Raw genomic sequence first — 24,414 nt, 5'->3', positions numbered from 1 at the left:
AAATGCAGTATTTTGGCCATCTTTTTGATATTTCATTGAGTAAGAAGCTATAATTGTGGTACAAACATTCAAATTTGGATTTCTCCAAAAAATCAGAAACTGACAATAAAAAAAAGAATCTCTACAAATGTATTTAGTGGTTTACTGTGCATTAACATGGCATGTACTGAAGCAGAAGCACTCTTTTATTTCTTTATGAAGTAATGTATTGTTGCATTAAATGTGCAATTTATTTTTTCCCTCAACAAACTATTTTGTTCATTCAATGATAATGTTCTTCAGCATTGTAGAAATTTGAATGCCTCTCTCACGGTGAAAATATTTGACCACACGGTACTCAAAACTGTTGTCATCCACATTATCAGTTTATCAGATTATAAATTTCCCAACGTAATTAGCACATTACAATTTTATTATTTCAAGATACTTCTTACAATATAACATTGAGTAATTAATTTAGTATAATTACTATTTTACTGCCAGGAACGTAAAGAATAGCGCACAAATGAGAAATTATGCACACATTAAACATTTTAATATAAACAACGACAGCTACGTGGCCGCGCAGCGTTTTTGTGAAACGCCTTTACGGCAAAATCGCGTTGTTCACCGGTCCACGACGCCATCTCGGCTGAACACCGATATCAGTGTCAATGGCAAAGGTTTGTTGTCCAGTTGGCACCACTCCCGTTATCTGATTCCTTACGTAACTTGCTATTTCCAGGGTTGCCAAATCGCCCGTTTCACTGCCGCACCTGTTACTTGCATATTTTGTCGATTTATCTACATATTTATTCATACTATGGGAACGAGAGACGTGGTAATAGATAATACAGGTACTCATGTTTTCCGTAACGACATAACAAATTCCAACGAGGATGGTGGCAGTGGCTACTGAAATTAATAGAAAATTACTTAAAACTGCTTCGCAGAAAACGTGAGTATCTGTATTACATATTTATGTACATAGTTTGCATGTTTTGTCTACATAAATATCCGGGCCTTAGTTTGCATGTTTTGTCTACATAAATATCCGGGCCTTACAGATAAACTTGCTAATATGTCACGACGTGCTCCAGAATTACTACCACAAGCACTTCATATCATACCCCAGTGACGTTTTACCACTATAGTCAGTCTGAATTCATGTTACAAATGAAGTGTATGCAAAATGCCTTAAATATATTATATGCAAGTCAGCACAATTGAATGAGGTGGATAACTTCATCCTCACAGTACTTGCATGTTTTTTTGCTGTGAACATAAACATTTCTTTTGAGTGGTGTTTTGATGGATTTTTTCTAGTAGTGGATTGATATGGATTTTTTTTCTGATAACATCCGCTACCTTTACGGCTCACCCTGTAGCTCTGGTCCAATGCCTTCATTAGCATAGGTTCTTGTGTCTACGATCAATGTCCCATGTTGACTAGGGATGGTAAATCTGGATATTGGATAATTTTCTATCCAGATTTAGAATATCCAGATATCCAAATTATATGGATATCTGATATCCAGATTTTCCCAATTTATCCAGATAATTGGTATCTGGATATTCAGATTATCCGAAATGTCCAGATATCCGAATGTGTGCATTATCCGTACAGTTTTATCATTTAATCTGTTTTATGGGCTATCCACATATTCTTGTATTTACCATTTTCGTATTTCACTGTACAGATTTTCTACAAATCCTTCACCAAGTGAGTACGATTTGGATATCCGAATTATCTGGATATTTGGATTATCCAGATATCCATACTGTTTTGTGTGTTTGTGTCCACACATAGAAACGGTATTCCTTTTTTAATTTCTCTTCAGTTATCTTTTTCATTGTATTAGTAAGAAATAATGACCACTGTAATTAATAGATAATCCACAGCATATTATCACAAAAGATGATTTGGCTTAGAGATCTGATAGTCATTTAAAACTCGAGTCATTTAAAACTCGTATGCAAACTGTATTTACTTTTATTTTATGTGTATTTTATTTTTATTACCTTATTTTTCATTTATATTTTTTCATTTTTAATTGTAAGGAAAAATGATGACCAAAAATGAAAAATGATGATCACTGTAATTAATGGTTTAAGTGGAAGAGAAGGCATTAATACCTTAAATTCACCATGTGAACAAACTTGTAAGTAAATAAATAAATGTGGATATTTGGATTATCCAGATATCCATGCTACGTATCTGGATATTTAGATTATACAGATTTTCAGATTATCTGAGTATCCACATTATCCAGATATTTGGATTATCTGTTGAATCCAAAATGGATGTTGTATAATTTGAAATCTGGATATCTGTTATCTGGATTTTGTTGCCATCCCCAGTGTTGATCCAGCATCATGAAGACAGTTGGGTAGCTACTTGATAAGAAGTAGCGGGCTCGGGGTCTCGAAAGCCAGAAAACAGCAGCGAAGGGACTTCTGTGCTGACCACACATTTCCCAATAAATAGCCCTAGCCATCAGGTTTACTACAGGGTGTGGCAACATAACTTCCTTATTTCAGAATGCAATAAAACCCATGTGATGAATTAGAATTGTTTAATGGGTTTGTTACACTGTAGGTACATATCTAAAGTTATGTTTCACACAGTTTTGAAAATCATATCAGGGAGGTGACGCCCCTGCCATTGTCCATACACTGAAGAAGCCAATTTCTGGCGTTCTTCATGACTCGAACCAGCATATCAGCGGGAATGTTGGCAATTTCTTGATGGATGTTGGCCTTCAGGTCTTGGAGGGTCCTTGGACGGGTAACATAAACACGGGATTTCAAAAAAACCTACAAAAAAAAATTGAAAGGAGCCAAATCGGGGAAGGTGCGCTGGGTTGCGATAACAGAACATCCGTTCGTAAAGTAGGCCTCGACGGCAAATGCACGCTCCTCACTGTTCCAACTCATGATGGTGACTGACTGGGATGCAAACGAAACTTTAGACTCGCGCCTGTCGAATGAGACCACTCCCACCCTGCTACGACCTCTACAGGCTGCATGGCGCGTATTTCAAAAAAGGAAGTTACGTTGCCACACCCTGTACTTATAAACAGAAGAGGATAGGGTAATGTAGTTACTGTAAAGAGAATTGTTTGAAGTTATTTTTATTTCTCTTTTCATACTTTACCAATGCTCAGTTTGTGTGCCCCTTGTGACATAGCAAGTGCTCATCCTGTAATCCACTTTTTCCACACTCACTCCTGCGTAGCCTGGTCTACCTGAATGATTCAGTAAGCCATTACACCCCAGGGCAAGGGTGGTGCAAACACATGATTGAAATTATGTATATGAATTCTTCCAAATGTTTTAAGTAAAACATCTCTGAATAAATTAGGAAAAGAGTTTGTAGCCAGATAGAGTATTTCATGGGACATATGCAGTGGAATATCATTTTAATGGGACAATAATTGTAGGCACATACATGTTAAATATGCACCTTGGTAGTTTCAGCCCACTATCATCTATTCCATTTTCATATATCACTCTGTCAGTGGCATATACTGGGCACAGAATCCGGAATATCTCATTGTATCACAATGTTCGAATAGACAAAAAATGTGATTGTGGAGAGGTGTCTTGTTCATTTTTAGGGATTTTGAAATATCATGAAATATTTAACCCGACGCCTAAGTGGGCATAAGGGAAAAGAAGAAGAAGATGAAATATTTATGTAGGGCTAGACGCAAGAATAAAATATATAACAAACTTCTTACCTTGTATATTTCTTTTGGAGTGTCTTGAGTCCTACATATCTTCACGATTTGAAGCTTGGAGCCTCCTCGTTGGTGTAGTGGCAACGTTGTCACCTTGAAACAAAGGAGTCTCAGGTTTGATACCCGGTAGAGGCACATAGTGGTTCGGATCCCACATTAAACTATAGGTCTAGTAAATTGCTCGTTAATTATGTCATTCATTTAGTTCACTACTCAACACAGCACATATCATTCACAAAAATATATCCACACACTCACTCCCCACACTACTCGGTGACCAACCTTGAAAGGAAAACGTTCCGCGCACCAAGGAAATGAACTCAATGCGATTCCACTTGAACTACAGAACAAGAGTACCTGCCAACTGTCCTTTGTCAGTTCGCAGTCAGTTCAGTTATTTTTAGGTGTGGTCATAAGCATAAACCATAAACGGACAGCCAACAAACTCCCCAAATTCCCCTCACCCCCGCATCTACTCTGGCTGTTTGAAGAGGTCAGTGGCCTCTCCCTTTTGTCCTAATTGGCTGCAAGTGGTGTGCTTGGCCCAGAGTGGAAATTTCTCTGTCACAAGCAACCAGTTTCCCTTTTCCTCGCTCCAAAATTCCCCGTTCCTGTGAAGTTCCACGCTGGGAACAGGGGGTTCGCAACACTGACAGAATTCCTGCTAGAAGTCTGCCATCCTAAACTCACGGGACTCCTTCCTAGAAGACTGCCATCCTAAACTCACAGGACTCCTTCCACGTTCAAAGAAAGCGGGCAAGATTGCCAACTTGTAAGAAATTAGTGTATCAACTTCTATGAAATAAGTGTGCCAACTCCTGAAACGCCATCATCTTCTTATTAACCTTTACACTCCCGAGTAGGTTTACGAAAGCCCGGGCTTGTCGGCAGGAATTTTAAATTCGAACACTATTTGGAGGAAAATTGTTGTAACTCGGACACTATGGGAGCAATCTACTTCGGATAACTTTTGTTTTGCAGCTAAAAGAGCGCATGCAACAGTGTACAATTGAGAATGCTGGGCCGAGGAAGGAGGCTTAGGGGAGGCACGACCCCCGAATTTCAATGGAAAAAACATTAAAATGTGGAGTTTTCCCCTTCTTCTTCCCCTATTTTTGGGGGAAGACGCAAACCTTAGTATTATTTTCAAAGAATGGAAATTTTCAAGAAGAATGAAACATGTTTCATGTTTCTGGGTGCCCTATAAGTTGAATAATGAGCCAAAATGTGAAAGTCTGTTCGGAAATGTGGCATGGATATGTTGCGGAGAAGGAGAGGGGGGAGGTTGGTCATCAATGTGAATTTCCAGGCTTGCTCCAGACCTGTGTCAGAGTGTCCACCCAAGCATAAGAGTATGAAGGTCCAAAAAGCACATCCATTTCGTAATGAGCACCAAGATACCATAAGGTATCATCGGGGGAGTAAAGGTTAAAATGAACAATTTCATGCACATTTTCCGATCGATTTTCTGCCCTTCTGAGCCTGGGCTTCGCAGATAGCCTAGAATATATGCCTCTGCACTGTATATTGGTAAGATGATATAATGACTACGTGCACAATTTCACTGCATCTCTTGCTTTATGATCCATGAGGGCCCACCTATCACAGACAAATCACAGTTATTCGTGTATTGCTCATTTTGCCTGTTCGCTCGAGTGAAGAAGCTCTCAATTCTGTATGCTGTCTAGCATCGTCTGTGCAAACTATTTGGTGCTTAAGCAAAATCCTCTCCTTGCAGAACTCTATAGGCTGACATAAAGGACAAAAGTGTGTTTTGTCTCTGAGTCATAAATGCTGTGAATATTTCTAATTCTGTTAGCAACCTCTTTTGAGATAATTTACACCACAGAGATTACATTAAGCACAAATGGCAAATTAGATGTTGTTTTCGGCATCTCAAAAGCTAAAGAGCAGAATCTAGATCAAACCTAAATTTACCATTTATTTAATCAAAGAAAGGAGGTTTTTATTTTCTTTACCTATGTAGAACCAGGTTTATCTAAATAAATTCAGCAAGGAAGTAGTGAATGTTTTGCTGCCTTCCTGCTAACGTTATCAAGGTAAAAACAGGGTAATGACAAGTGAAGAGGGTAGAGGAAGCAGAAGTGTTGAGTGCAAGGGTGAAAGATGGTCAGGAATGTCAGTATTCTTTTGTTTTCTTGGCTGCACTTGGTGATTTTTTTAAAGTTTCCTGGATTGTGTGGGATATGACGACTACTTAGTGAAAGTGAAACTTATGAAGAAGTATGCTGAGAAAAAGAATGTTGTTTTATGAATAAACACAGAGAAAAGGGCATTAAAATTGGTCTCTTGCAGATGGCCTGACAAACAGTCATTCATTCCTCAGGAAAGATTGGTTACTGGTGTCAGTTTCTCTAATTTTTTGTGAGGGATTCTATCCTGTTGAGAATGCAATTAAAAGTGGTGATCTCAATCCTCCTATAGCTAAAAAAGTTTGTGTCCTTTTTAACTGTGGAAAAAATTGATGGTATTCTCCAGATCTTTGTTGCGCGATTAATTACATAACCCCTACTCTCTCTCTACACACACACATTTCTGTATTTTCCACAAGAAGTGGTTCACCCTCATTGTAGATGAAGTGGGAAGCCTTCCATAAACTGCACTTGTGTCCAGCTTTCTACATGTCTTAGGTTGGCAGGAACATATTCTAAACTTTGAAACATCAAGCAAGCAATCTCAAGGTAGATAAAACCAATAAGCAACCCATGGAACATGCTGTTCAGATTTATTTAAATTTTAGAGATGAGTATATGTACAGGGTTATTAAAGAAGGTACTCCCTGGTTTCGTGATTTTATTGTGGGAAACTTACAGAGCATGTTGTCATTATATGGGTGTTTACCTGTGCCTGATATCCACAAGTGTTTATTTGAATAGTTCCACAGACCACCGGTTCCATACTTCACCACTAAGAGTGCAAAATTCAATAAGACTGCATCTGAAGAGATTGGGATAGACTCAAGTAATGCAGCATATGCAAGTGGCGTGGCTTTATTGGTAGACATTTTTAGACAATTCTCGAAACAGTTGAATCTCTTGACTTGCCAAATTTATCGATTTGTATGGGCTTTGCAGACCTAGTCCACACTCTTGTTCTACTCTGATGGTCGGTCACTTGATTTCTCTTTTCACAGACAATCCTAGCCAAATTGTTTGTACCAATAACGAATGCTTTTCTCCAAGTGGCTCTTTCTAATTTCTCGCCCTCCACTGTCGTTTGGTTGTAACAGACTGTTTTGTGGAAACTGTAGGTCACAGAGTACCTTCTCCTCTCCCTGTATTTTAATATATGCTTTATATATTGTTACCAACTTTTGATTTATAAATGTCATTATTATATTTGCAAAATCACTGCAAACCTGCACTTGTATGTGGGTTCACACGGACACTCATGGAGCCAGATTTACCTGTTTGTGTGCATCAATAAGAGCCTGTGCAATGCTGCATACTGTACAAGAGTGGATTCATAGCAGGCTCTCGCATCAAAATTCTACGGTGGGTGCACAGTGCCTTACATTACAGTTTCTTTAAATTTTAATTCCAGCATCATTACCTACCATTCATGGTTTGCATTGTAAAAGCAGTTCGATTATTACATATGTAAATATCCATATTTCTGCATTGTAGTTTGTATTTGGTTTACCAGTTTGAAGGACCACTGCCTCCATTATCATAGGATACGGCATGTAGGATTGAAATGGAAGCACGTCACAACTTTGTTCCCAGGTGGTGGATGCTGGTTGATGTCATTTGTTGGGTTGATTCGGTGGCACAGCAGACAGCCTACCAATTATCACCCATGAGTGCCACCAGCTGATTTAAATGAGAACTACAGCCAACCAAGAGCCTATCAGATGAATCAACCCAACAGAATACATCTGTGCTGTCATCTTCACGTAAATGCATTAACCTATGATAATGAAGGCAGTGGTCCTTTGACATTAATCTGAAAACCAAAACAAAGTGCAATGTGGAAATACATATCGTTACGTACACATTTATTACATTTTTTAAAAAAACTGGATTCCCCCTGCTGTCAATGTTTTCCCCATCAACCTAAGTCTGAAGTTGTGTTACCAGATGCATGTTGGATTTTCCTTGCTTTGACCTGTAGAACAGTGCTAGTTTATGCTGGACTTCCTGGAACTCCATGCAGTCATGATCACGCTGGATTGTATCAATCTCCCTTTGAAATCCAGTGGTATTTTTATAACATACAAGGGATAGTCTGAAAAAAAAAGTTTCCCTAGTCTGCCATCTGCAGAGAGTTTTATTCAGGAGAAAGAACATGACATGAGCAGAAAGAGGCATCATTACACTATTTTTCCACATAGTCCTCAGCAACATTCAGGCACTTGTCGTACCACTTTACTAGTTTCAAGAAACCCTGTTCGTAAAACTGTGTGTCCTGTTTACGGATGAAGATCTGTACGGCAGCTTCCACTTCTGCTGTTATGGTGGAACGCTTCCCTCTCAGTGCCTTCTTTGGAACGGAAAAAGCGGAAGTCATTATGGACTGCCCGGGTTTTGCATCATCCATCACACTTTCCCGGGTATCTCGAAATTGCCGACATCATCGCTGGACCATTTGCTTTGACATTACATGAGGCTCGTACACTTCCACCAGCCGGTTATGAATTTCCGTACCAGAATCCCACGAGCCCACTCATAGCGAACAATAGCTCACACTTGCTTTGTCCACGATTGCAACACACCTCTGCTCTCCATGCCTGCCGGGCACATCTTTCTCAACTCTTCCTGTTTTCAACACGGCAGTACGCTGGCACCCTCTGTAAGGGGAAAGCTCGTGCGTCAGACAACAGAAGGATGATGTCCTTATAAGCACAACATATTACCACCCCCAAAATCTTCACGCTTTCTGGAAATACACACACGGGAAACTTTTTTTCCGGACTATCCCTCGTGTAAGTGTCTGTGGTAAGACAAGATGTTTGATTAATTGACTTATTGCTTGTGAAAGTTAACACTTCTGTCACATTCTGAATACATGATTACATTCTGTTCCATTCTTATACCTATTGTCTTTTTTCTTCTCTCTTCCAAACCTTGTGTGGCCGTAGTGGACTCAGCGGAACGAAAAGTAGGGAGATACCGTCTCCTCTCCGATTCTGACTTCAAACGATCAGGGCAAGTTTTTCAATCATGATGATGGAACATGGGGTGGGTAGGACTGTGCACTTGATGCAGCCTCCTTGCACCAACGTTTCCTGTATTAACTGTTTGCATGCTTTTGAAAGACTGAAACTGGTGGTTGCTCTGACCACAGGGCAAGGTAGTTGTGAGTTGGATTTGTGTACGAAGAGTAGTGTGTGAATGTGTCCGAAAGAACTTGTGTTCCACATATTCTGAACTAGAAAAAAATGCTGTGCATTAGTTGTTTTCAGTACAGGTGTGTGATGTGAAGAACTATATTTTTATGAGTGAAACTTCAGAACTGTTTGTATTGTAAATAATTAGTAGGTATAGTTACTAAATTTTGAATATGTCAAAAAAAAAGAGAGAGAGATGAATTTGTGTACTTGTTTGTACAAATAACTCCTTTAGGTAATGCATTCAGAAGTATCTTTTTTTTTGACAATACATCTAGTAGGCTAGAATTAGCTCTTGCACTAGTTTTCATAATTTCATAACATGTTTGAAACATGAGTCAGTCTATGTGAAGCTGTGTGCTAGTGATGCACTCACCATGTTGAAAGTACAAAACTTATTTTGTTGCTGTTGGGAGTCATTAGCTGATCTGAGTTTCCTTTTTTGTTGAGGATAATTTTTACTGAGGAATCAGGATAAGTCAACGTAAGTATTGTCAGCTTCTTGGAAGCATGATGGTTTGGGAGGCCTGTTGTGTGGTTGGGGACATATGAAATTGTGTACGTTACTTTTTTTATATGTTTGTATGTGATATTAGTGTTTGCACTGCAGTATCTCAAATGTTGGTCAGTATGCAACAATGCTGCATTAATTTTCTTTGTAAAATATGTTGTATTGTGTTGAAAGAAAAGGCATTAAAAACTCTCTTTTCCATCTCAGTCTTGCATTTTCTTTCTGAAAGATCTTCCATGAATGCAATGCAGCTATTTTTTTAAATTAAAAACTTCTTTCTCCCATCCTAAAATATAAGTCAATGGTTTTGTTGGACTTGAAGCAGTAAAAATAACTGATGCATTGAAAAGTATTGCTTTGTAAAATGAATTTTCAGTAATTAATCTACTATGTGGCAGCCAATATGGGATACCTAAAATTTTGCAGTGCCCAATGTTTTTTTTACAGGTCCGTGTAGAACAACATATTCTGAACAAGAATGTAAGAAAGAAATAAGGAAGGAGAGAAAGAGAGAGACATAGGGGGAGAGCTATCTCTCTCTCTCTCTCTCTTTTTTTGTGAAGCAAAGTAAAGTATGTTACCTTACCATGAAGTAGAACAGCCCGAATGCTTTGTGGAAGTGAGTATAGCACCCAACACGACATTCCACAACAGCAGCTATAATTTTACGTCGTTAGGTTAGGATTAGGGATGAACAATATTGGATGTTTGATATTGTGAAATATCGTCAAGAAAATATTGCCACAGATGATGCGATACAAAATTTTTTCCGTATTGTGATATATATACGATATATCATCTCCACGATATATATCGCCAAATATTGTGACGATATATCACCGAAACGATATATATTGCCAAAATATCGGGACAATATATCACCGACATGATATATATCACCAAAATATCATAATTACATAATAATGCTGTCTGTCCTCACACACTATCTTCAATCAAAACATCCCCCGAGGAAGTAAAATACCTTCTCGCTTCATTGCCCCTCCACCGGTCCCTAGGTCCAGATGAAATCCCCACAATATTCCTACGTAAAACTGCCGACTCCTTGGCTCTTCCTCTGTCTGCCTTACTCAACAAATGTTTCTCTAAGGGTGTGTTTCCTAAAAACTTCAAACGGGCCAACATTGTGCCCATTCACAAAACTGGAGATAAAAAATGTGTAAAATCCTATAGACCAATCTCACTTCTCTCGCCACTATCAATTATTTGTGAAAAAATCATCAAAAACAGGTTACTTCAGTTTACGTCACCATATATCAACACAGCACAACATGGATTTCTTCCAGGCAGCTCTTGCCTATCAAATCTTTCCGTCTTACTTTCGCATGCTGCCAGAGCTATTGATAATAACTCCCAACTTGACACTATATATTTGGACATTTCGAAAGCCTTTGACAAAATTAATCATAAATTTCTCCTTCATAAATTATCATCCAGATTTAACATCCATGGCAAATTTCTCTCTTTACTCCAGGACTACCTCCATGAGCGTGAACAACGTGTTGTTCTTTCAGGTACCTCTTCTAACTTTCTTGCCGTTTTGTCTGGAGTTCCCCAGGGAAGTGTCTTAGGGCCGCTCCTATTCCTTCTGTACATGGATGACCTCCCTGAAAAACTGTCCTCCCTCCCTATCAATATACTTTTGTTTGCGGATGATTGTAAACTCTTTAAGGAGATCTCATCGATTCATGACATGATGATTCTTCAAAACGCTCTCACAGAACTTGTTAAGTGGTGTCGTCAGTGGAATTTAGAACTAAACCCTCAGAAATGCTCTTTCCTTACTTATTCCCTAAAAAAGACCAAAGTAGTGTCTACTTATTCTATTGAAAACAATCCAATCCAAAACGTTTCCACCCAAAAGGACCTAGGTATTATCATGGATGAAAAACTCACTTTTAATTATCATATTATTGCTACCACTAAAAAAGCCATGCGCCTTCTCGGTCTTCTATACAGATTTAGCGAAATTCAAAACCCATCATCTCTTGCTTTATTCTTTAAATCTTTCATCTCGCCCATCCTCGAATACTGTTCCCCAATTTGGGCAATGGCCTCAAAAACTAATCTCACCAGAATAGATTCTGTTCTCAGTTTCTTTCTTGCAATTGTTCGCCATAGAATACCTTCCTTTCGACATGTATCCAAATCAGACACCATGGCTGCTCTGAATATTCACACTCCATCCTTTCGTCGTGATCTAGCTGACATGAAATTTTTATACAAAATAATAAATGGCAAAATCAGAACAGATCTCCTAGTCAGTGAATTCTCACTTAGGGTACCCCAAAAGCTAACGCGCAACCTGCAACTCTTCCACAACCCAACCACTAGGCTATCCCTTCTACAACGCTCCTTGTTTTACAGGCTCCCAGAAATCTACAACAAACTTCCCCTGAATGTAGATATATTTCTTCCTGAACGTAATTTTTGTATATTACTGACGAAGAACATGTAAATCTATCCCATCTTGTTATTGTTTTTATCTTTTGTTATTTTTTGTTTCTACTTTATGTTGTTTCAGTGTAAAATGGCCAAATAAGACTGTATCTGAAACTCTGAGTAAATAAATAAATAAATAAATAAATAATGATATATTGTCTAGTTGATATCGCCAGGATGATATTTTTTCAATATCCCAATATATCGTCTGGATGATATATCGCCCAACACTAGTTAGGATTGTTAAGTTTGGGACATAACTATTTTTGATATCTTCCTTTCGCTATTTGAGTGTGCATACAAATGGCTTATATAAATTTACTAATGAGTAGAGTTGCAAAAAGCTGGCTTTTTTGAATGGACGGTTTTTTTCGATAAAAAATGTCTTTTTTGAGGGGAAAAAATGGAAATTTTGGCTTTTTACCAATTACAGCTATCCTATTTCATGAAAGCGACATGTGGCTCTTGGAAACCAACCCTTAAAAGTAAATGCAACCAGCGAAGCAACATAAGCTGCAAGTGTCACTTGTCACTTGGCCTACACAGTTTTCTCAGGGAACTTTCAGACCGAAGCAACAAGTAACATGTGTCACTTGGAAACAGTCCCTCAGTAATCCATTCAACCTTTTGAACTGAAGTGCAAAAACGAGCTAAACATGTCACTTGCATGTTGCTCGGACTATACTGTTTTCTCAATGGCTTGCATCGTGCCGCTTCGTTCTGTTATTCTTGCATGCGCGGTGAATGTTTTGCTTTATACTGAAGGCGACTGTGTCACTTGTCATCTGTGATTTCAGTCTGAAAGTTCCTTCAATGGCATGCTACATGTCACCTCAGTCTTGTTTGTGCATGCGTGGTGGAAGCTTGTTTAGACTAAAGGGGCCCTTGTCACTTCAATGTTACACCCCTCCCACTGTCATGTATTGCTTCGGTCTGGATGTTCTCTATACTTAACAAGACTGTTTGCTACTTCATAAGCGATTAAGATTGAATTTAGCCTGTAAATCACAGAGAACAAATTGCAAGTACAGCCGACGAGAATATCGCTGAATGAAGGGTGACGGGGCACAAAGGGAAAGGGAGGGTCAGGTTCATTTGCAGAATTTAGGGGTGGTTGGGGAGAAGGAAGTCTTGTTTTCTTCTTGGCGGGTCATTGTCAAGCTGACGAGAAGAGTTCTGGCGGAAGAGCACCTCCCCCACGCGAAAGAGTGGAGTTGCCTGGCAGTACGTCACACCTCTTCTGCCAGCGCTCTTCTCGTCGGCTGCCAGCTGTACTGTTGTTGGAAAAAATCCAGCTTTTTGATAGAAGGCTCCTTTCGTAATGATGAATGGGCCTCTGAAGTGGAATAAAGTAATGCTGTTGCCTTGTAATAAAAAGAGGTCTGAGGTTCAATCCTCAGTGGAGGCAGAGTGCTTCAGATCTAATTTCAAACTGTAGGTCCAAAGCAGATTCACTAAATAGATTTGTTTGCCATTTGCAGCCAATCTTATTTGCTTCTGCTTCGATTTTAGTGCCAGTGTTTTTCAACAGCCTGCACCCAGGGGTTGATGACTAAGTTAAATATAATTTTATATTTGACAGCAACTCTATACATAATTGAACTATGATTATACCATAGTTGATATATTAATATTAATTAAGGTTTCATATTCATTTCCATATAAACTTTAAAGGTCAGAAAAATATTTGAGTGAAATTTTTGAACTTAGGGCATCGACTTGTAAGAAATAAATTTACTGGACTGTGGTCTCCCAGAGGTTGAGAACCACTGCAACAAGCAGCCAAAATACATCACTACTTGTAGTTGCTCTGTGACCAGGTTTAGACGCCATTTAACCAAATTATACATGATAAATTGGAAAGCCGGAATACATATATATTTTACTGAACACACAATTTAATGTAAAGGGATTTGATACTAGATTTTTAAAAGGTAAAGCAGTATTTTTTTATTTTTTTTTTTGCTTCATGTACAAGTTTGTATAAAGAAATTCAAACATTGAAAATCATATCATACTACTATTAGGTTCTATTAAAAACACTAAACTACTCTAGTTATGTGAATATGCTTATACTACATAGATATATTTAATAAGCCTACCGAAATATGAAGATAACACTCGGAAAGAACCGCCCATTGAAAAAAGCCACCTTTTTTTGAAACACTGTTTATGTCTAGCTATGAATTTCATATTGTAAATTGCATTTTATATTTAGAAACTCGCGCAAAAGCCGAAAAATCAAAACAAAAAATTCTGCGGAATAAAACTTCAGTTTTTTTTTCTCCCAAAAAAAACGCTTTTTTTTTTCAACCACTTTCAACTCTACTAATAAGTGGCGAAAGTACTCCAAAATGGCAGGTCATACTTTGGAATCAAATATCTGTGTTGTTTGTTTTCCACGTGCTGGAACCAATTTTATATTATGTAAAACATCAAAATCTGTTGATTAAAATCATCATAATTCTCGAGAGGGTACAGTGGGTTAACAGCCCCAACAAAGACATCACATTTGTTATCTCTAGAACTTCATCTTTGAATTGCCATTAATTCAAAGTTTCTATGTTGTACAGTAATGATTTTATCAAGCATGTACAGTTTTCTGTTCAACATACTTGAATCCAATATAACTGTGATTGCCTAAGGATGGCAGGTTGGCATCAGTTAGATTTTTGTATAGGACATGCTATCCTACAAGAATTTTAAAAAAGAAAATGTTGGGCACCCCAAAATTTTAGATTTAGCACGGAAAATATAGACTTGGCTGCTCGACTATATATGCATGTTAGCTTTATGTGGTGTTGGGTAAAAATGGTATTATCCTCTTAACCCATTATGGAAATAGTGGACGTATCTATTTTGAAAGTTCTCATGGGGGCCTGCAATACTAATGAATCTGTTGCTACTTGAGCCACAGCCAGGATACTTCTTGCCTTTCTGTAGTCTGTAAGAATTGTTTTTCTTTCTTGAACCAGAGAACTCTTTTTCAACCAGGTTTTGTCTTAGAAAATATAATTCAGCAATTTTGGGTTTCTGTACAAAGTAAAAAAGAAACATGAATAAGAGACAGCTGTGGAGTCACTTGCAAATTTTTTTTATGTGTATCGGTGGTCTGTGTGGGTTTTTATCAAACTGATAAAAGAACTATAAATTTTCGCACATTTTATGCAATAAAGATTGTTTGTGGAGTTATATTCATAATAAAATAGTATGTTGTTTCGAATTTACAAGGTGCACTGGCAACATTGGTCATGTCAGAGGGTAGCAGGAGGTGTGTGTGACAATCAATGCCCAGATGAAACAAAAGATTTGAAATTTATCGTACTAATGTTTTTGCAAGACAAGTTTAAACTCTTTTTTTCTTTCATCTGAGCATTTATTGAATAAGTTAGCCTGATGTCGGGCACACCTCTGACATGACCAATGTTGGCAGTGCACCTCATAAATTGAAATTAAATTACAGGGTTCCCACTGACCTAGAAATGCCAGAAAACTGGATGGTTTTTAAGGCTGATAGGATGAGAGACTGAAAAACCCATTTCTTGTGTTTCTTCAATGAACTTCTTGATTGGAGATATTTTGTGCAAAAAAATTACGTATATTGTATTTTTCTTCATTTACATTGAATGATGTTAAGTTAACTTTATTAATTTGATCAGCATTCAAAATCAAAGACTTAGTGTTAGTGCTTCCACAGGGTGATTCAGAAGTTATGGTACACACTAGCAGAAGCAAAAGAGGAACCATTTACAAGAAAGTAGCAGATGTACAAATGTGTTTTATGATCAGCCACTGATATGTTGGTATTCATGCACTGTTCTCCTTGGAAAAGGAAGGATAAATACAAGTACATAACCGTTAGTTTCTGTGATTTTTTAAAATTTAGTGTTTTTTTATTATTCTTTCAGCAGTTCCAACTTTATCAAAAAGTTGACCAAAAGTAGGTCTTATTCAAATTAGAAAGATACATGTGATGTTTTGAGTCATGAATGGATCAAGTTTCAAATGTAAGTTATGTGATAAATTACAAATTTCATAACAGTTACCCCCTTTTAAAAATGACTATTTAGGTAGTGTTTATTTTGGAAATAACATCCTTTCAGAATAGTTGTAAATTTTTATTAAAAACAGGATTTTGTTGTATTCTAAATGAAGTATAAATTCATTTCAATGAGAGAGAATTCTGAAGAAAAGTGTACAAAAGAAACAGAAAATTAGGTGAAGTGAATCCAATTATTAAATTTTACACTTTCTTTATTTTAGCAATATTTCAGTAGCTTTGAAAGAGAGATGAATTTATTTTTTTAGAATTTAAGTGTGTCTTATTCTAAATGTTGTTGTAGTTAACCTTTAGCTTACCGATGATGTCAAGAGTTGCTAAACTGGAATTTTGCTTCCTTACCACAGGTCTTTTAAATGGATTTGCATGAATCTTATCTATTTACATATGCAAATTATGTTAGCCAAACAAAATGCCCCTTGTTTTGTTCTCTAGACATAGTAGACAAAGAAAAGTGATTTTTTGAATAAAAATAACTTTTTACCTTTTTATTTGAAGAACTGAAGGAAATTAAATAATGAAAATGGCAACAGACCTGTTATAGAGTCTACATTTTCACCATCTTAAAATTTAATGTAACGGAAGACATCAAGAATTTCTGTAAAAGAGATTATGATTTTGAATTGCCAGATGATATTTGGGATCTATAATAAAAAATGTGAGAAAAATCTTCACCTAAGAAAATAATAAAAGCAGACTGCTTGTTCTTCTTAAAGGTTCGCATAACCACTTTTTGTAGGTGCTTTTGTACTGCTTGTTTGAAGGCTGTGTTGCAACAATGTAACATTGACAAGATCCATTGCATACCTGATTCTTTTTTATTAAAAAAAATTGACCATTCTAAAAATAAATGTCTGATGAAGGGAGCATATGTTCTCTTGAAACGTAACAACAAAAGCTGTGTTTTTATGTTTGTAACAACCGTAGGCTACGAGCTGCAATTACATTAGCATAAAAATAAATATGTAAAAATACTATCCAAAGGTATGGTAATGAACACAGAAGTTTTTTTTTAAAAGAAACTTTGAAAGTAGTAGTTGTAGTAGTAGTAGTAATAATATTTTAAAATAATAGCTGTAATTGTCCTGAATTCACATCAGATGTATTGTAAACTCAAGTTCATTCTAAGAGATGATGTATCACATGCATTCTTACATACTGGAATTGCATGATACAGTGAAATTAACCATCCGTCATCCACATGCTCATTGCAGCACAAATGTCCCGCACACGGTACTCAGTGCCGCCTCATCGAAACCAACGCTATTTACATGAATTATTGATGCAAATCGAGGTTTGAATTACACTGCACTTACTGCAAATGAGGCGAAATATACATGAACGCAAACATGTCCATTTCAGACATTTTTATCACCTATTAAAAGAAAAGTAAAAAAAAAAAATTGAGTGTGTGTCATAGAATTTCAAGCTTAAACTCTTGAAGCAAATGCACCAAAATATTATTCCTAAAATATTTAAATCTTTACCATATACTAATAAATTAACTCACCATTCACAAAATTATCAAAGTATTTTCCAAAAGTGTTGAACGTATTTTTTTTAAAAAATTCAATGCATTTTTAAAAAAAAAATTTCAATGTATTTTTCAAATCGAATTGAAATCGTACAACTTATATGGGCGTAGAAAGGAACTGTTTGTTCCAAAACTCTGTCAAAATCTTACTGACTCGCAGAAAAAGCAAACAAATGTAGAAAACACACCTCGAAGAAACTTACAGTAAGATAAGACATACTGTCTCAAATATAAGGAACCGAATGTTGTCACTTTTCAATGTCGTTATTTTGACAACTCCCGACATTTCGCGGGAAGTGCAGTGGTTTCTGCAAACAAGTAATTTGCATTCTGAACAACTTACCTTGGTTTTATTATTCTTATTTCCCCCAAATTCATGGCTGGCATTCTGTGATTTAAGATATGAAATGTTCCCGCGCACTGTATTGAGTGCCGCCAAAGGGGGACAGGTCACTTCATAGGTGTGTAAGCAACTGAAAGAACGACAGAAAAAAGGCACCAACGCCTCTGTTTTTAGGGGAATAGTGAAGATAAGTTACCTAGTGCTTTCCCGACCATTATTGCGCTGGTAAGGAAAATAATTCAAAATTTTTAAAAAAAGGTGGCACTCAGTGCCGCCATGCGGGTTACGGAGAGTTAAAGAATGGTACTAACTGTTTAAATGTTTGTAGTTATTTTGACTTTAGATTCAAATCCAAGCAATTCAATGCTGTAAGATGGCATAATGGTGAAGTGTAAGGAAGCAAAACTCTAACAATTGGCAGCAGCATGATTATTTCTATATATTTCAATTTATTGATGAGGCAGATAAATAACTTACTTAGTATATTAACCACAATTAAAAGCCAATCAGAAATATTATATAAAAAAGTAAGTAAGTAATTTAAATAGTAATACATCACTAATTATTATACTAATTAATTCAGTAATAATAGTACTAAGCCCCGCGACAAGTTAAGTTTGCAGCAGATTTTATGTATTAAACCATGCGAGAATGGTGTTCAGCATCTCCCATGCAAGTCTTGCCTCAACTGCCGAGCTGTTCATATCACAGACAGTGAGAAAATCGGCAGTATTTGAGCAGGACTACATTCTGTGTGCACGTTTGGGTCAATTATATGCGAAAAGTTGCTGCAAACTTAACCTGTCGCGGGGCTTAGCCTCATATGAAACAACTATGGATCTAGAGAAGAGATCCCCATTTGAATGTGGATTTGACATAAAATCATCCACCCGAATTCCATTCTCAATATGATTCTTCCTAATTGCAGTAATCTTCCTAATTTTTTATGTAGAAGTTGTACTATTATTTCCAATAACAATTATTGTTTTAAATTCAGAAATACTATATTGATTATATTTAAAAAAAATCTTTTTATTAATCCTTTTGTTTAGGTTCACCATGAGTGAACCCAAGGCTCATTAGAATGAGCCACATGGAGTAATAGTTAATAACAACATTTGAGTTGTATTAAAAAAGAATTGAATATTTCAGTTTACTTCATTATAAATAAGAAGGAATAATGCAGTCAGTTTCGGCCTGAATAATTGATGTTATATAATACCCTTATTTTATTAACAGGCCAAGGGAGAGGCATATTACTGTTAATAATAAAAATAAAATTTATTTCTCAGTTAAGGGAGTATATTATGAAATTCCATTAATACTCTTATTAATGTTTCTTTAATGTAATTTGACATTGCCTTTTCAAGGTAAAAAAGAGTCATGGTAAGCTGAAGGTTAATAATTCTTAATATTTGGCCATGAAACCTGTGAGAAATTAAGTCCATGGTTTTTCATTTTGTGAGGTTGTTTTATTCATTCATGTTTAATTCCTATTGAACATAATAATTTTTGATGTTTTGTATGTATTTTTGTTCTTTTACGTCATGGGTATGTAATGCACACACTTTCCTTTTGTTGATGTATTTATGCCACAAACATTTTTTGTTTGAATTTGAGTTTGAATTTTTGTTTGAAGTCCACATTATGCACAGATAAGCTAATTGGGAATGAAAGTTTAAAGTGGGATCCGAACCACTGTGCCTCCATTGGGTATCGAACCCAGGACCCCTTGATTACAAGGCAACATCGTTACTACTACGCCATTGGGGCTAGACATTTAGAACATAACAACATAAGTGGATCGCAACATAATAAAATTTCCAAGCCCATTGAACAAATTAAAACAATCTCTTAGAGAATTCATGCCAGATTTGCTTTAATTTTGAATTCAGTATTTCTCATGGACACTAGGCAGTTGTTTAATAATTATGGGCATAGGGAATAAGTGATGTGGAAATTACAAGACATCAAGATTAAGAAACTCTTTTCATACTTCCCTACATTGGAAGCATGTTACTAGTAATATAATTAAGACTTGTTTCCATATTAAAAACACTAAAGTTGCTGACCAAGGCAGTTGATTAAGATTTAAAAACACTTTACATGTAATGTTTCTACCCTCTAACGGGGTAGGCAAAGAACTAAACTAAACTTCGTCTGAGAAAGATCCTGATAAAGGGTAGAAACGTTGCATGTAAGTGTTTTTAAATCTTAATAAACTGCCTTGGTCAGTGTTTTTCATGTTATTAGATTTCCAGTAGTTTTACACCATATTTCTCTGTCATGGTTAACATTGTATGCCATTTTTTTTCATTTATGTCCCATTTTTGCAGCACAGTGTATATTAATTGTATTGTTTATGTATTATTTTTATTATTTTTTGAAGAATTCTTCATGCAGATGCCCAGGATACATCGTTGATGATATATGTAACTGGTTCCTTTGTACAATTTAATTTTATGAGTAGATAGTAGTGCCCAATTCATACAAATGAAATGAAAACAACACACCTTATTGTAGTGTGTTTTGTTTCATTTCTATGAATTACCGATTGAATGTTGTAATATTGATGATTGTGAAAAACTTTGGAGAAATAGTGCATTATTTACATTCAGCCAGATAATTTTTGTGAAGTGATTGTGAAACAGTTACTGCTAACTTTTTTCCCAATATGTGTACACAGAATGGCTTAGACACCTTCAGTGTTTTGCCCTCAAGTCATGCTTGAACACCGAAAAAGCTATTGGGTGTCAGATCGATCCTTCTTAGATAGTAGTTCACTTCTTAGCTTCTAGTTAAATATATTAGGTAGATTTTACGCCACAAGGACAAGTGACACACAACACACATCACTCCAGAACGAACCAACAAATACCAACGTTTCGCACTGCAGCAACATGACATGTTGCATAAGCTTGCATTTGATTTGTTGTTTTTCGAGTAGCATGTGTTGCTTGTCATTTTGGTGTGAACATCTCCACATATGTGAACAGGCATGCCTAGCTTGACCGGTTAATTGTATTTATATTAATTGTTGTCAATATTTGACTTCCACTTAAGGTATTTTTGTTTCCAGTGAAGCATATCGGCTGAACCGAGCAAATCAACCAAAGTTGCTTTGTGTCTTACCCTCTACTTGCTTCCAACATTTGCATTCTGTAGTTTGTAGCCAGTGCCTTACTCTGGCAACTACCATTTTTTGTAACTCTTCACTTTTGTTACAACGGATTACAATTGGAACCTAGATTTCTCTATGCTGTAAAACTTCACGAATAGACAGACAAAATGCAGTAGAAATGTATAGGGTGTTTCACTTGCTCTCGGCCCCTGATTTTCGCTAATAAAAATCAAACTATTTGTCATAATGTAATGAAATTTGTTACGGACATACCTTGCTGTATGAGAAGCATGATGATGTCACAGCAAGTGTTTAAAGTTGTTGCCATTAGCATCAATGGATGCCTGCATATGCCTCTACATGTTACAGAAGGTAGCCACCAATGCATCAGGATTCACAGCATCAATTTCACGCTGAATGTTGTCTTGCAGTTCCATTATAGTCTGTGGCTTGTGATAGACCTTTCCTTTCAGCATGCCCCATAGGAAGAAATCCGGTGGTGTAAGGTCAGGCGAAAATAACCAGCAGTAACATGATATGCATACAGCTATACTCCCATTTCGTGCGACAGTCTACACAACAACTTCTTTGGTGAGGCCAGCAATCTGTTTTTCACTTTCTGCACAGTCTCTTCTGGCAGTTTTGGACATCCTCCTTCGTGCACATCCAACAATGTTCCCGTTGTTTCCAGTTTCTGTAATCATGGACCAACTTGCAAACGAACCCAAACAAACGCGAACCACTATCAGGTATGTCACAACAGCAGGCTCAAGAACTCAGACTGAAAGCACACGTCCGTATGATTGACACAACAGCAGAATCGCCCCAACATACGTGCATGTTCGTGCAAGAATTAGAGAGACTGTGGCACCATCTCCAATGACGTCACCAGGCTTCTCATACACCAAACTATGTCTGTAGCAAATTTTATTAGATTATGACCAATAGTTTGATTTTATAAGCAGAAATCAGGGATCGAAAGCAAGTGAAACACCCTGTATAAGGCACTATGCTACATTAACTTCAGTGATTTTCATCTAATAGAAAGCTTCAAAGTCAAAACCTTTTATACAAAATTCAAAACCTCTGTAACATTTTAGGCTAGAAATATTATCCTATTGCAGTTCTGCCTCTAAGTGGTCCATCATTAGTGAACTGTTGTTGTCAAATGTCTGTTTGGTGCAAACATTCTGACTGGTGGCACTGTTGCACAAGTCCTTTTAAAGGGCAAGCAAACATATCTTGCCTATACGTTTTCCTTATAACTGTGATAATGACAAAAATGTACATACTACAAGACAGGAGGCCTGCCTGATGGTGTAGTGGTAACATCGTCTCCTTGTGATCAGGGAGGGTCCCATTTTAGATACTCGGTGGAGTTGAATAGTGGTTCAGAACCCATTTTAAACTGTAGGTCCAGTCCTGATTAGCCTATGTGTACATAAAGTTGACTTAAACCAAAAACTATAAGACAAGACTGTTTTTTGCATGGTGCAGAAATTAGGGGTCAAGTGGGAGACGCCTGATTTTGAAAATTTCCTGGAAATTACAAGTTAGAAAAATTCTCATCCCCCCCCCCCTTTTTTTTGGTGCAAAATGTGGTGACGGAAGATCTGTGGTATTGAAGAGTGGTCTGTTACAATGTAAAGTAGTAGCAATATACCATAGGGGCATAAGATGCATTGAAAAGAAAAAGCAAAAAAATTACACACTTTTAAATGTTAACCTGTCACTTTAGCAAGGCATGCCTGTATCAGCATTTTCAACCTGTATAACAAATGTTTTATCCAATTTTTGGTGTCGAACCAGCAAGATGAGGACAATTTAGAAGCTACTTAAGAATCTAAACAGGAAAAACTGAGAATTGATTTGCACTTAATGTACCTATAATTAGTCAATTATGAACCAACCAGTATCCTCTCTTAACTTCTTTGACTTTTATTCTTCTAAACTTATTACTAAATGTCTACTCCCAACATAACATAAATTTTAAAGATTAAATAGGATAAATGTGTATTTGATGTGTATATATGTGTATATATATTATTATAATTAACAAAACGAAACATGGTGGGTGTTATTTTTTTATTATTATTTCTACTAAAGTGGCAAATGGAATTTGCTTTTGGGCATTTTATTGCATAGCAAATTTTTAGTTTGTGATTTTCTTTTGTTAATTTCTATTCTTTCTTTGTCGGAAGCTTACTGTTCCGTTCCTTTCAATAACCAACCTGATTTGTGGCTTTGTATCTGTTCCTTCCAGGTGAATCAACATACTTGTGAACCTAACTCCCGATTAGTCTGTACGACTGTGAACCGTTGTGCCTGCGTGACCTTGGTTCGGTTACTAATGAATACTCCAGCATGCATTTCTGTGGGAGTGGCCTGTTGGCTAGATGCGTGTGCATGACTAGAGGAATAGAGCCTGTGTAGTGTGATGCGTGTTGTCATCTCATGGATAGACGTGCTGTCAGTGATGTTTCTGTTCAGGGTTCTGCATCCGATTCGGAATAACAGTTCAGTGTGTATATAGTGCCTGCATTCATTCCCTGTTTATTTGCTTTAGTTTTGGCTATTGCCGTCAACAACTTATTTTTTTCCGCCCTTGGAATGCTACATGTGTGTTTTGTTATGAAATTATTGACTGATTAGGAACGCATAATGAATTTATTTGAATATTTTTTAGCTGTACTTGTGCCTAGCAGCAAGTTACATAAATTAAGATATTTTGCATGCGGCACTCATGAGTGTTTTTCTGTCTAATGGTTTTATGCAATATTGAAATTTATTTATTTCTTGGTGCTATTCTTTTGTCTGTAAGTGTAAAGTGTTCTACACTATTTATGAACCCATCTTTAGGTTGGATGTGTAACGTTTACAAAGAGGTATGGAGCTTGTCTGTATGATGGTTTCTTGTGAGATGTTGGTAATGTTTCAATTTGATTTCGTGAACCTTGTTCCAGACACTGTTAGAAGTCTGAATAAGATTTCACTAGATCAGATTACAGCGTATCTGTTACTGTTCTCGTCTCTGTACTAGTGTTCACTGGTTGGATCCTCTGTTAGAACCCTGGCATTGTAGGGGGGGGGGGGGTACGTGTAAACAGCAAACATACTTCAGTCCAGGTAACCAGAGGTGATGAGACTTGATGTGATGACCAATGAGAAACGAACTGGTAGGCATTTACATCTTCATTGATAATTTATTTTAGGGTTTTAGGGATCTACAGGACCACCTCTCCCCCTTTAATCCACCCATGGCTTGTAGAATTTCAATGATCTTCATTTTTCTAAATCATCTGAAAACCATTAA

At 36.8% G+C, this 24,414-nt stretch overlaps 1 protein-coding gene across 3 annotated transcripts in view; it reads left to right on the top strand.

Moving 5' to 3' along the window:
• Pten (phosphatase and tensin-like protein) overlaps positions 1-23,841 on the top strand; it is a 70,736-nt gene extending 46,895 nt beyond the window's left edge. The window contains exons 10-11 of one of the 3 annotated variants that reach the window (XR_014443820.1): positions 15,952-16,050; positions 23,365-23,841. Coding sequence is in view for 2 of the 3 variants with exons in the window: in XM_083141589.1 (XP_082997715.1) it covers positions 8,824-8,909 (86 nt within the window). In the remaining variant the exon portion in view is untranslated. Of the gene's footprint in view, positions 1-8,823; positions 9,790-15,951; positions 16,051-23,364 lie in introns of those variants that run through there. The other 2 variants (XM_083141590.1, XM_083141589.1) reach the window with 2 other exon arrangements.
• Positions 23,842-24,414: the final 573 nt, after the last annotated feature.

Source organism: Lepisma saccharinum, chromosome 20, assembly GCF_977018435.1.
Source record: "Lepisma saccharinum chromosome 20, izLepSacc3.1, whole genome shotgun sequence".
Lineage (NCBI taxonomy): Eukaryota > Metazoa > Arthropoda > Insecta > Zygentoma > Lepismatidae > Lepisma > Lepisma saccharinum.
The sequence above is the reverse complement of the archived record's forward strand: the minus strand, read 5'-3'. Positions and strand labels throughout refer to the sequence as shown.